This window comes from Pristis pectinata, chromosome 3 (genome assembly GCF_009764475.1).
Source record: "Pristis pectinata isolate sPriPec2 chromosome 3, sPriPec2.1.pri, whole genome shotgun sequence".
NCBI lineage: Eukaryota > Metazoa > Chordata > Chondrichthyes > Rhinopristiformes > Pristidae > Pristis > Pristis pectinata.
Genome location: NC_067407.1, coordinates 42,533,000 through 42,547,707, shown reverse-complemented (window position 1 = coordinate 42,547,707; position 14,708 = coordinate 42,533,000). Strand labels below are relative to the sequence as shown.

Genomic DNA, 14,708 nt, shown 5'->3' with positions numbered 1-14,708 from the left:
AGGAGCTAAAACATTCTGATAGTGTGTCGAGCCAAAATCCATTCCAGGCTTTATGTAACTTTGCTAAATGCTTAGAAATTATTCTGGTAACAAACCATTTCAGAAAATGCACAAACATTTACACACATAGCTTTGAACAAAGCTGAATGGAATGCAAGTTTAAATGAGAACAACCTGCTCATCAAACTCAACTGAGGTCGTTGCATTCCTTTTTACAGAACATGTCCACCAATTACCCACCAGCCCCCTTTCCTCTTTATACTGGCTATCTTCCCTCTCTACTCTTAATCCTGATGCAGGGCTTTGACCCAAAATGTCAACAATTCCCCACAGATGCTGCTTGATCTGCTGAGTTCCTCCAGCGGACTGGTTGTTGCTCCAGATTCCAGCATCTGCAGTCTCGTGTTTGCAAATATGAAGTAATGGCTCCACAAAGCAAATACGTTCCACCACGCCCTCCATCCCGGGAACAACAGATGTGTCACTGAATTTTGCTGATGTCCCAGCTACTTCAGCCAGTGGGTAGCTGAGTCATACATATCTGGTTTGTGAGATACCGAACCCAAAGATGCTACTATTAGTTCTATTAACTTGGATTACAATAGAAATTAAAGGGGAAAGAAGCTTGACTGTAGTTCCGGCACTGAATTATCATCCTCTAACTGCTATTCAGAGAAGGGATTGAAGACTCCATGAGCCAACTGCCAGCTTTACTGACCTGTCAACATTCCAATTTGAAAAATTGCCATTTAGGTGATGCTTTGGAGTACGCAATGAGACTCAAAGTCTTCAGTAAAGGAGAACAAATTGGATGGAGAGATTTGTAAGTATGTTTTGTATTGAGATGATACATGTCCATGCCATAAAATCACAAAGATGCATCCTTTCAAACCAAAGTACAACAGATGTTGGAAATACAGAATAAAAGCAGAAAATGCTGGAAATACTCAGCTAGTCGAGCAAAATATATGAAGAAATAGAGTTAATGCTTCAAATCAATGACCTTTCATCAAAACTGGAAAAAAGAGATAAAACAAGTCAACAGGTTTTAAGATGTGTGGGTGTGTGGGTGTGTGTGGGGGGGGGGGGGAAGGGGAGGGAAGGAGAAAACAAAAAGAACAGCCCAGTAAAACATTTCCCCCTTTCACTATTTACATTCTCTCTCCCTCTTACCCTCCCTACATCTTTTCATTGCGAGTTGCCAGCATGACATCAGACCATCCTAATTTTAGTACTCCTCAAACTTATACTAAACCTGCAATATGCTATTCCCTCAGGTGAAACCCTAAAATCATCATTAAACCTGCTAGCAAGAGTGATGCTCCTGTTTTGCAAACTAAATTTGCCTTAGTCAGGCAAAACTCACTGAGACTAGCCCCATTCTCTACTTCCCAACAATCAACCAACAGACGAGGTTATCGCATTCAAGATTGTCCCTGAAGCATCATCTCCTTGAGGACTTCCCTCCAATCTCAAAAATCTCCAACTCCTAACAGTCCATTTCTAACTTCTTTCCAAGATCCAAAAACAGGGGATCTTGTAAAGATATTACTTTGCCTTGTTCTTAGCTCCACAAGATCCATTTCTCCTGATTTGAACCCTCTCTACTCTCTGGTTCAGTTTCTTCTCAACCACATCTGCAACTCTGGTGATACTTGCAGCAACTATAACAGAGTCCTAACCACAAGCATGCTATCTCACTACCTCTCTGTCCGTTACCACCCTCTTATGGTCCCCACTTTCACCAGGTTGTCTTGCACACTGTTGACTATCAGTGGAGTTTCCTGCTCTTGCTCTGAACTGGAAATTACATTAACTTCCCCCACTTCCCATGTCTTCAATGTGGTCTAACTCAGACTCCAATGCTATTCCCTGACTTCTCTATCTTCATTTCTGAGTATAAGCTGCCACCAAGATCCACTATATGCCTCTACAGCTATCTTGATTATACTTCTTCCCGAACCCAAATTCTGCTTTTCTCCATTCCTCTTCCTTCTTCTTAGACAATCCCTCAGGGTTGGAGAAGACTTGCTTTCACTCCAGTTCTGTGGGTTCCAAGGTGGCTACTGAGGCTAAAATGGGATCTGCAAACTCTGGGGGCAAGTAAACGTTAGTTTGAAAGGTGGCGCATTTCTTCTGCCTTTTTTGCTGGGCTCCACATGCTCCCAAAGGGACTCAACATTCTCAGTGCTGTCCTGAAAGCTCCTTCTCCACAAGTCATGCTATTATTTTTCAAAGCAGTTCTGAAAACATGCTTTAATTGTTTCCACTGTCCTCTTGGTAATATCATTCTGTGATGGAGCTCAGAGTGCATGTTTTCAGGGCATTGCGATCTGGCATGCAAATGACATGTGCTTCCCATCATAACCAACTGAGTGTGATTTGGGTCTCATGGTTGAAGATGTTGGCCTGGGAGAGGTCACCAATAATGGTTCATTTATCCTGCTGGTTGATTTGGAGTATTTTGCAGGGATATCATTTGTGGTACCTTTCCAGGACTGAGGTGTCTGCTGCAGGTAGCCCATGTATCAGAAGTGTCCAGGAGGGTGGATCACTGCTGATCAGTAGGCCATTCCTCCATTCTGAACCAAGCTTTATGCCAGACTTGATGTCTTGATCCTTTCTTCAGATAGCCAAAGGCTATACTGGTGCACTGAAAACAGTGGCGAATTTCATAATCAATGTCTGCTTTCAGGTGGAACTATTGTTGAGTATAACATATCAATGCACATCCATGTCCATAGCAGTCCTTCTGATATGCCTTCTTTACTCAACAGAGGATTTCACCTCCACCTCAAGGCCCCTCCACAATTCCCATTATATTGTACTCTTGCTCTCAGATTTCACTTCCATCCTTCAACCCGTGTAGAGTTCCCCATGTCCTCACCTTCCACCCTATCATTCTTCACATTCAACAGAAGAAGCCTTGGTGGGACACCACCACTCAGCAATCCAAAGGGACCATTTTGGCACCTGGATCCATTTCTCAATCACTACCACAATCCTGTCATCTTCTCATGGGACCTTCCCGTGCAAGTACAGGAAATTCAACCCACTCCCCTTTATCTCCTCCATCCCCAAACAGTTCCTCTGAATGAAATGGTTATTTCTATTAATTCCTTCTATTTATTTCTTACATTAGCTACTCACGGTACAGTTTCTTCTCCATTAGGAAATCCAAATACAGACTGGCTTTGCTATGCCAGCTCTCAAAGCAATCCCATCAATCTCATTACCCCACTTCTTTCCCTGTTATCTATTTTCAGTCTCAGATGCCCATTAACTGGTCTCCAATTCTCCTGATACCCACCTACACTACGAGTAATTTACAACAGTTAACTAACAGGTCAACCAGCATGTCTTTGGATGTAGGAGGGAACTGGGGCACCTGGGTAAAACTTACATGGTCAGAGGGACAATGTGGAAACTCCACAAAAACAGCACCAGTGATCAGGGTCGAACTCAAGTCACTGGAGCTGTGAGGCAGCAGCACTACCAGCTGTGCCATCACCCACCTCCTTTTTCATTTCTGTACTTGGTTCATACCTCATATAATGATTAGTCTTTTCCAGTTCTGAAGAAGGGTCATCAACCTGAAAGTTTTAGTTTTGTTTCTCCCTCCAAATGCTATCCAACTTTAACTATTTTCAACAGTTTGTTTTTAATTCAGATAATTCAAATATTTTGCTTTTGTTTTCAATTCCTTGATTGCAAATTCTAAGTTTAATGTCTGTAGTTTAGCACTCAAGTAAAATGTAGAAACATTTTATTCATGTTGTCATGTGTTTTTAAAGAACTAAAGTAATTCCATTAAAAAATCTTGCAGACATTTTTCGGAAGCTAAATGCCATAAATAACAAATCAAATTGCACAATAATTTACAGCTGATACAAGTGTGAGCTCCTGGGACTTACATGAGCTGCTAATTTCCCATGTAATTATTTCAATATTTCTTTCACACTTTCAAACACTTATTCTTCTAAAATCATGAATAGTTACTGCACCATACACAGTATAATTCATTATTTTCATTTCATGTTCAAGGGGTAATATGGAAATCTTTTGTTCTTGCACTACAGAAGTGGGGTCTTGATAAATTGGTACCACCTAGTATAATTCTGAGACAGGATCAAATCTTGCTTCATGTCAAATTAGTAATATCAGGGGTGATAATATATACTCCACAATTCACAGAACCATTCATGGTTGAAGCAAGAAAATAAGTTCAATAATTTTTTGTATCTATGCACAGAAAGCACTTGTGGGTGAACTACGTAAGGGAAAGATCATCCTTGGCCATGAAGCCATCCATATTCAGATACTGTTAGTCATATTCTCAGCTCAACTTGAAGAATAGGTAATGTATCACCAGATTCCTGTAGAACCATAGTCTTTGACAGGGATTGGGTCATCATCAGGAAAAGAGGTAATCAGACTGTATGGAGCTGGTTTTAGGAGAAACTTGAATCACAGATTAATACACCTAGCAATATTGATTTTAGCCCTACTATTTTAGCTGCATATTGTACTGTTGTCATTTGTTCCACCTGCTCATTCAGCCCCGAGAGCATTATGGAATTACAGAACCGTAATTTCATTCCAATTTGATTTAAATATATTTTACAGAAAATTACAAATGTAAACACTTAAACACAGAACAATTTCATAGATTGCACTGTTTTCCAGAGCAATGGAGATCCAATGCTTGCAGATTCTTTTGGTTCTCCTCAATGCCCACATTTCAACTGAACCATTAAGCACGGTAAGATATCAAACATCCATTCACCTCCCAGAACCACAAAATGACCACAGGCAGGTACTTGGGTGCATATAACCAAACTGTCCTCTTCAACAGCACAGAGAAACAAGGGACATTTTAGAGCCACAATAATAAGAAGCAATGTAGATCTTTGCAATATATTTGTTTTTTTTATATATAAGCCAGGCAAAAACTTTCACATATTTATCACTTCCATAGCGATGTGACTGTGGTGGTGCATCTTATCAAATCATATCACAGCTTTCATAGCCAATCTTTCAGCTTGCAAGTATTTTTTTGCTTGAGGTACCAGCCAAATAGAACTAAAAGCAAACTTATGTTGAATAGAAATTAAATAAAAAATGTAAGCTCAGAAGTCTTAAGGACACTATTAGGAATCATCATTCAATCAGGATTAAAATAAGTTGCTTCTTTATTTCCTCCTTGACCTCCACAAATGCCATACTTTTTACAATCATGATTTCCTACCAGTGTTTCATTGTACTTTTAATTTAGATCCCAATTCGAATTATTTGTTTTTAAAAAAATCAGGATTTATGAAAAATTAAAACCATTAAAAATATCTAAAAGTATTAAATGCATATTGTCAAAAAATCCAAAGAATATGCATGTTCAAACTTCATGGTCAAAGTGAGGGATTTTATGCTAGTGAATGAAATGTTTTATTTTGGACACCCACTCTCAACATGGAACTCTCCAGGTTTAATTAATTGCATACATTTAAAATTCCCTTGAGAGTATTGATTTATCCTCAAGCCTCATCTTTTTAGCCCTGCTTCTCCACTTATAATGACTTCTTCCCCTATCAAAAATTACATTGTTACATTAAGATAAATAAATGGAACATGCAGGAAAAACATAAACCACTTATCTACAACAGTTTAGCACACTGAAGTCACCAAATGAACAATTCATTAAACAAAAAACAGAATATTTTGGAATCACACAGCAGTTACTTAGCATTCGGAATAGAGCAAAAACAGGGTAACACATCCTTCTTCAGAATAGATAAAAAGACTTGATTAAAATTTTTGTTCCTTTCATTTTTCATACAGAACAGAGACAGATGTATGGCAAGAGAGTCATCCAAAATTCATTTTAGCTTCTCCAGTGTAAAGATGACAACATAAGCAATAGATACAACAGACAACGTTATTTATCTCCTAATACTGACAAAGAGTTTAGAGTTTAAGTATTAAGCATTTTTTCCACACGGTGATTGACTTCCCCTTTACTTCCATCTTTGCTTTTTCATTTCTAATATTAAGTGTTACACTTTTTTATATTATTAATTGTGTGTTTGGTTCTTGAAACTACGACTATTTATATTATATATAATGTCATTATCACTTATTCACAGACCCAGAATCAAACAAGCAGCTGTAATTTTAAAAAAAGATGAAAAAACTTCAGCTTCCATGGGGGAACTGGTTGATTACTCTGTTATTCTTTACATAATCTCCCTCAGGGAGAAATAGCCATGTAGTTATCTCCAAGATCAAAAACATAAAGGGAAGTAATTCTTACGTTATAATAAATGATGTCCTTCCCCTTCTTCCTCTTTAGATTTAATCATATGCTAGGTATTGTTACTTAGATTTTGGCTAGAATTTCTACTGAACTTGGCCCAAATGCCATTTTAATGTGGAAATTTTGGTAATGCCTAGCAATGGACCATCTGACTGAGCCCAATCCCATTTTCCTCTACCTTCCAAATACCTTACTAGGATATCTAACCAGCACATGACAGCAGTAATATTGAGGACATCGGAATGAACCTTAATTAACTTAAAACTGCGCACACATGCGCACATACACACAACTAAATTTATGGCAGTCCTGCTCAATTCCACTCTTGTACGATCATTGGTTCATCTCCAAGAAATGTCAAATTTAGTAAATAGTGTCTTCATCAAACAAAAGGCCATCAATTCTCAATGTTCTGATATATTTTACCTTATGAAAAAATGAACTTACTGAATGGTGGGAAATATTTGCCCCCACATTGAGGTTTTTGAGCAGCTGTGGAGAGCTGCCATACTGACCAGAGATCTGCTTCCTTACTTCAGCTGCCACAGTTCTAGAGAAAGAAAAAGTATTTTACTTCAATGTTGTACAGTATCAGGTTGTGCCCCAGTTAATTAAAACATATCAACAATCAGCACAGGCTCTATAACAAAATGTTATGATGACATTAGAACTTACTGTGAAATTTGACCTGTGGAATGCTCAGGCCTACGTGTATAAAACTGGAGTACTACATATCTTTGTTCAAAATATTTATCGACTGCATGTCATGAAATAAATCAAGAAATTTTGCAAATAATGCACAGAACATAAAAATCAACGTGGATTGAATTCAGAGCAATCCTTTCAGCTGAGCTGATATAAACAAAATCTTTACAAATAATGTTATAATGACATTAATCAAAATGTACAGAAGATGATTTTGATTTTCCTACCTTTCAGATTAAGAAGGTAAACAATATTTATCAACAACACTGTCTCAGCCAATGAATTGGAGGTGGGGCAGAGCAAATGACTCAAAGCAAAAGCCTATTGTACAGCAAAAGCATCAATTTAGCAGAAAACAAGGTATATTTAAAGATCCAAAAACCACAGCAACTTTTCCCAATAAAAGCCAAGTAATTTCTCCAAAAGAAAAAAAATCATGAAATGGGGATAACTGCATATAAAATTATGTGCATAAAATTAATTTATCACTTAGAGTGTTCACCAAGCTTCATTGAAAGGGGAACTATCCAATCACATCTGCCTGACAATTGCAATGTCACTTTCAGCCAAAATAAAACTATTAAATCAGTTTGGGATAACCACACACTGTTCAAAATGTTGTTGAGTTTTGCCAGTCATGCAGAGGTCTGGGTGATGAAAGAGGATGCTGAGTGGGAGTTGTGAGAATTACACTCAGTGATTGAAAAGAATGCAACAATGTGTTTCTACAAATCTTATTTAGTTGAAACTCAGGTTTGATTGATAGAATTATCAAAACTAATGATGCTAAATTAAAACTTGAAAAACAATTTCTGAACTTAAGTTTAAAAGCTGGCAATGCATTAGTTACAATACAGCCCAATGATATCAGATTTACACCAACAGCAAAATTGGAAGGGCCCTCAAATCAGAGATGCAAGATGAAAACTGTAATGGGCCGAAGTAGAAACTGCATCACAACTGGGCAATTCAGGTCTCCAGTAACATCCTTTTGGGCTCTAGTGTACCCTTCAGTTTCCATGAAGGAAGTCCACCAGCCATAAAGGGGTAACAATCCAAATGACCAGTTACACAGGCGTAAATGAAATTGGGCTGAAGCTCCATTCCTTCCCTATTTTTGTGTTTATCCTGATTATATTTACTTATCTTTTAAGCATCATATTCGAAACAGATAATTCAAATTGAAGTTTAATTTATTAGATTTTGAAAATTATTATAATTTTTATTCATCCTCAAAAGATAAATAATAATATTTCTGAAAAAATTTCTTCTAAACACGATAACCAAAATTTGAAGGGTTTTTACAACGTATTTCTAGTTGGAAACTTAAGTATATTTGAAAAGAGATAAATAAAATTTTGTTTATATTGATGCGTATCTAAGACTGACAAACCATAAACGTTTCTGAAGCATTAATCTTTCAACCAAATGTAAAATGAAATGGTTTGTATTTTTATGTAATCTCAACAGGCTGCAAAACCTAGATCAAACAGTAGATGCGTAGCCCAGAGTAAAGCTAGCAAATCCAACTGGTATTCCACTTCTTAAAGGAAATCTAATTAAGAGATTTTATCTGTAGGATTGCGTTCTGAACTTCAAACATCCTTGAAACAGATGTAATAGTTCATGGTATCATGAAAAATGCGGCACAGGACTCGGCAATTGAGCGCTCGAAGTGACTGCAAATGCGTGAATAGTGTCTCATTTCAACAAATTAATTACAATATTACTTTCAAATTTTTGTTCTCCCCAAAAGGTATACACCAGAACCAGAAGAGAGAGATCACAGGACTTGCACTGTATAACTGCGAATCTAATTTAATATAAAATCTAAATTACATATGTCAGTGGTCTTACATTTAACATCTAGTATATAATAAAGATGCCACTTGAAGCAACACCGTCTTCGTTATTTTACTTTCCCCCACCATCATACAACACTGCATTTAGATTAAACATTCATAAGTTATGTGCAAGACATTTATTTCAAAATTACATTATTTATTTGTGGGTGTGGGAATTCACAATGCCACACTCAGAAGCAGACATTAAACTTTTATTTGAATTAACATTTTATTGCTGCTTTAAATATGCAATTGCATCGCGTCCGGCGCTGCGCTCTCTCCGGAGTGTACACTGTTCCACCCCACAACAACAGCTGGCATTGTCGCTGTTACATGTTGCAATGAATGCGATTGGAAACTCTGCACAGATTTAACTGCAATCATTTTATCATTCCGTGTAGCATCACAGAATGTTTATTTTTTTAAATAATTTTCCCCGTTAATGTTGCTCTAGTGATTGCAGCGCGTTGAGATTGCTCCTGCGCTGCCTTCAAAGCTGCATTTGTGTCCGCTGCTGCGGGGGCTACAAAGCGGGGCCAGGCCGGGCTGAGGTAGCGAGGCGGTCAAGCTCTCCCGACCAACCAGCCCGTCGCTAACTGTTCACGGAAGAGCCACGGTTCTGCCAAGCAGACAGGAAGAAAAGCTTTACCTGCTAATTTTCTGGGCGAAGGCGCGGCGCTCGGCCATTTGTACCGAGAGAAAAAAAGTGAGACAGGGCGGTGGCGCAAACCAGAGCCCCCAACCGTAATACACCGGAGAAAGCGGTCGGTACCGTAATACACCGGAGGGAGAGGGTCTGCCACCGTAATACATGGAGAGGGAATTGAGTACCGTAATACATCAGAGCAAAAGGAGATTCCACCGCAATAGACCATACGACGATTCAGCCACCTTAATACACTGACTAAAAGGTGGAAGGTGTAACTGCCCATACCCCGGCCTCGCTTTAAAAAAAAATCATAAGGCCTGATTTACAACACATCAGAAGAGCCTGATGTGCTTGTGTAGGCGGGTGGTATTGAGTGGGAATTACTATCCTATGCACCAGAAAAGAATGTACAGTATGTTGCCCTGAGGAAGTATTTTCAAAGTGTAATGGCTACTGAAATGTAGGAAAAGTAGCAGCCCCTTTGTGCATGGAAATAATAGAAATATCCTTTGCTGATGTTACTTGAATTGGCTTCTGGTCTTCTTCAAAAGTGTTATGGAATCTTTTATCCCTATTTTAGAGACCAGACTTGTGGTTCCCCATTCCTATACAAAAGGGAACACTGCCAACAATGCAGCAATCCCTCAGTGTTGTGCTGATGATTTTGTGCTCTGTACTGTGTACTTGGAAATACAATATGAATCTGCAATTGTGTGTTCTAAAACCAAGAATGTAAAACCAAACCATACCTGACAAGCAGGCAATTATTGGGATGTTCGCTAATGATTGAACAGCATTCAGTTCCATTCACAACTCTTCAGATAATGAAGTAGTGCCCACATGTATGTTGCAGGACTTTGGCAATGCCTTGGTTTGGGGTGGTGAGAGGAAAATAACATTCATTCCAAATTAATTAAAAACACCATGATGCTGGAGGAACTCAGCAGGCCAGGCAGCATCTGTGGAGAAAAGCAGGTGGTCAACACTTCAGGTCAGGACCCTTCTTCAGGACAGAAGATAGGAAGACCAATATATAGGAGGGAAAAGCTGAGCATTGATCAATGGACAAAAGAGGGGAGGCAGGGTGGGCACAAGGTGGTCATAGGTAGATGCAGGTAAGAGATAGTGATAGGCAAGTGTGGGGGAGGAGGGGAGAGCAGATCCATGGGATGGGTCAAAGGTAAGGAGAGAAAGGAAAATAGGGTAAAAAAAGAAAAGTAGGCTAGGAAAGAAGAGAAGAAGCATGATGGTTGGGGGGGGGGTAAATATAAATTTTGCCACTAATTAGTTTTCATAAATTTTGCCACTAAATTTTCACCCTGCTCTCCAATTCACTTGGACTATCTCTGACACCTCTCTCTCCTTCCTCGATCTTTCCGTCTCCATCTCAGGAGATTCCTTATTCACCGATTATCTTCTACAAACCCACTGACGCCCACAGCTACCTCGATTACAGCTCCTCCCATCCTGTCTCTTGCAAGGATTCTATCCCTTTTTCTCAATTTCTCCACTAATCCCCACCCCCCTTCACCACAACAACCTCCGCCCCCCACTATGCTTCTTCTGTTCTTTCCTAGCCTATCTCTTTTTTTACCCTTTTTTTCCTTTCTCTTCTTACCTTTGACCCATGCCACGGTGGATCTGCTCTCCCCTCCTCCCCCACACCAACCTATCACTGTCTCTTACCTGCATCTACCTACCACCACCTTGTGCCCATCCTGCCTCCCTTCTTTTGTCCACCTATCACTGCTCTGCTTTTCCCTCCTATATATTGGGCTTCCCCTTTTCCTACCTTCAGTCCTGAAGAAGGGTCCTGACCCAAAACATCAACCGCCTGCTTTTCTCCACGGATGCTGCCTGGCCTGCTGAGTTCCTCCAGCATCATAGTGTTTTTCATCTAGATTCCAGCATCTGCAGTCCTTTGTTTCTCTCATTCATTCCAAATTGTAGTATCTGTGGTTGAAAAGCAAATACTGCAGATGCTCGAAATTTGAAATAAAAACAGAAAAAGCTGGAGAATTGCAGCAGGTCAGGCAGCATCTGTGGAGAGACAAACGGAGCCAATGTCTCAGGCTTCACTGTTTCACTTCACTTTTTTTTCCCCTGGTACAAATGGCTGAACACTACACCTTCATCCAGAAGATTAGCAGGTGAATGTCTTCATTCCTGTCTGATGAAAGGTCATGTTGGCTCTGTTTGTCACTCCATAGATGCTGCCTGGCCTGTTAAGTAACTCCAGCAGTTTCTGATTTTGTTGTCGTTTCTGTGGGTTCCTTTGGTGTTGCTGCAAGTACTGTCATGTAGAGAAGGCAGCACTAACAACAGAATATCCTTTATTGAAAAACACTGCTTCAATTTGAACAGCATTATCATACCACATGGTGTACACAGTCCCTAAAGTACACGTATGCTTATATAAAAATACACTGCTTGTCCTTTTTAAATACAAATCAATGAACCCATACAGATCATGAATGATATACATTTGAGACTATGCAAGTATAAATAAAAACAGAAAATACTGGAAAGACTCAGCAGATCAGGCAGCATCTGTGGAAAGAGAAAGAGCGTTCATGTTTCAAGTCATGGACCCTTCATTAAAACATGTACAATTAACTTACTATTTATAGAAATATGCATGAACACTATCATAGATCTACTCAGTATCTGTCTTGTCATCCATAAAACACTTCACTACAAGCTGTACTTAACATTTCTGCAGTGCCTATTTCACTTGTTTGTAATTTCAGTAAATCATCTCTGTACAGATCTTATATTCATTTGTTCTGTCATCCCATTCTATAATTGTTCTATTAACATAACTATTCCTATAGCTTTGAACAGGTTGTATTACTTGCTACGTCACCATGTAAATGTCACTCCTGTGCAGTACACAGTTTGCATAAAACTTAACAAAAATGTCTAATAGCTAATTGATACAATTATCTTTTTCTTAGGCAGTCCCTCAGGATTAAGGGTAATTTGCTTCCATCCCAGTTTTGTGGGTTCTGAGGTGGCTGAAGAGGCCAATGTGGGTTTGCTAGACTCATCAATAGATGGGGCAATGATGGCTGATGGGGTGAGTGGGTAGGTAGTTTCTGAAGTAATGTTTCTTCTACCACTTATGTAGGGCATCTGTGTTACAAATGAATGGCTTTGAGGTTTTTACTACTATCCCAAATGTTGCTTCTCCTCTTGGAGCAGTCATGGTTCAGATGTTCCCAAGGGTCAGTTGGAACTTCTTCAAGGAAGCTTAAAGAAAATCCTTGAATCCTTTCTTCTGTCAACCTAGCTGAACAGCTTCCCATTAGTTCTGAAGATTAGCTCCACTTTCGTGAGAAGTTTGTTGGAGGTGAGATGCAACATTGTGGAGAGAAAAATTGGAAAAAAAATGCTACGGGCAATGGCAGAGCCTTGTTTGACATGTCCTTACTGAGAATGATTCTGCTGTAGACCCCAGTTGTTAATATCAGGGCTTGAGTGCAGCTGTGGAGCAAGTGTTAGATGGAGATAAATTTCTGTGGGCAGGAGAATTTGGAGTCAAAGGCTTTAGTTACTTTGAAAAAGGCCACGTACAGTGGTTGGTTCTATTATCTGCATTTTTCTTGGAGTTGTTACATGTCCACTGTGCCTCTGAATGGACCTGAATCCACATTGTCATTCAGAGAGAAACTCTTCAGCCATGGGGTCCCGTAAGGCATTCCTAGATTCCAATCCAGGAATGCCTTACATATGTGGTTAATTAGTTCCTTGGTTTCCTTATCACTCTTCTCAAACCAGTACTGCTTCTTCTTGTTCAAGAAGCCAAGAATATCTTCACAGATGACAATCATGGCAGACCGGGTCAGCCAGAAAGCTCCTTGTGGATCCGGTAGGCTGAGAGTTGGCAGTTTATTTGTGACAATGCCGTCCAAGAAGCACTAGCGTCGTGCGGTCTTTGAGAGCTTCAACGTCAAGCTTCTTGTAATACTTCTGTTGACAATGATATTTTAGAGATAATATAGAAGATTATGTGGTGGCCACTTCAACAGTCATCGGTGCCTGTCATGGCATAAGTGATGCATACGTCTTTGTGGTCCCTTACTTAGATGATGATAAAATCTTGCAGATGCCATTCTTGGATGGGGATACTGCTATGATGTCTTATACTTATCTCTCTTACAAAAACAAGTGTTTGTTATGGCGAGGCTGTGCTCCAACAAGGCATTTATTAAGGTGGCACATCAATGGTTACTGTGAAAAACAAAAGCACATAGAATAGCAGGTAACATATTGGTATTAGCAAAAGATGAGCTTGCTAACAGGAAACAGAAAGTTGGCACAAATCGGTCTTTTTCTGGTTGCCAAGATGTTATGAGCAGTGTGCCACATTGGTGGGGCCACAACCTTTTACAATTTATATAAATGATTTGGATGAAAGCACTTAAGGTATGATTGCTAAATTTGTTGATGACACAATGATAGCTAAGTGAGTAATTTGTGAAGAGAACATCAGGAGGCTACAAAGGGACCTTGATAGGATCTAGCAAAATGGAGTTTTACATGGAAAAATGGGAAATTGTCCATTTTGGAAGGAAAAATGAAAATAGTTTATCTAAATGGTGAGAAATTACAGAGCTCTGAGATGCAAAGGATCCTGGATGTCCTGGTGCATGATATGCAAAAGACTAGTATTCATGCACAGCAAAGGATTAAGAAAGCTAACAGAATGTTATTGTTTACTGCTAGGGGAATTGAATACGAAAGTAGAGAGGTTATGCTTCATTTATATGGGACATTGTTGAGACCACATCTGGAGTATTGTGTACAGTCTTGGTCTTCTTATTCAAGGGAGTATGTAAATGCATTGCAAGCAGTTAACTAAATGTATACTAGACAGATAACTGGAATGGGCAGATTGTCTTATGACCAAAGGTTGGACGGGTGAGGCTTGAATCCACTGTTTTAGAAGAGTGCATGAGGAGTTGATTGAAATGTGTAAGATCCAGTGGATCTTAACAAGATGGATGTGGAGAGGATGTTTTCTCTTGTGGGAAATCTAGAATTAGGGGCCACTGTTTAAAAATGAGGGTTTGACAGAAAAGATGCAAATGTTTTTCTTTCTGAGGGTCATGAGTCTTTGGAATTCTCTTTCTCAAAGGACAATAGAAGCAGAGTCTTTGAATATTTTTAAAACAGACACAGATAGATCCTTGATAAG

At 39.2% G+C, this 14,708-nt stretch overlaps 1 protein-coding gene across 1 annotated transcript in view; it reads right to left on the bottom strand.

Annotated features, from left to right (window-relative positions):
• Positions 1 to 10,376, bottom strand: part of dock7 (dedicator of cytokinesis 7) — a 137,597-nt gene extending 127,221 nt beyond the window's left edge. Inside the window, exons 1-2 of the mRNA XM_052010963.1 lie at positions 9,509 to 10,376; positions 6,758 to 6,860 (exon numbers count right to left, since the gene is read on the bottom strand). Coding sequence (XP_051866923.1) covers positions 6,758 to 6,860; positions 9,509 to 9,672 — 267 coding nt within the window. The 5' untranslated portion in view covers positions 9,673 to 10,376. The remainder of the gene's footprint in view (positions 1 to 6,757; positions 6,861 to 9,508) is intronic.
• Between the last annotated feature and the right edge of the window lie 4,332 nt (positions 10,377 to 14,708).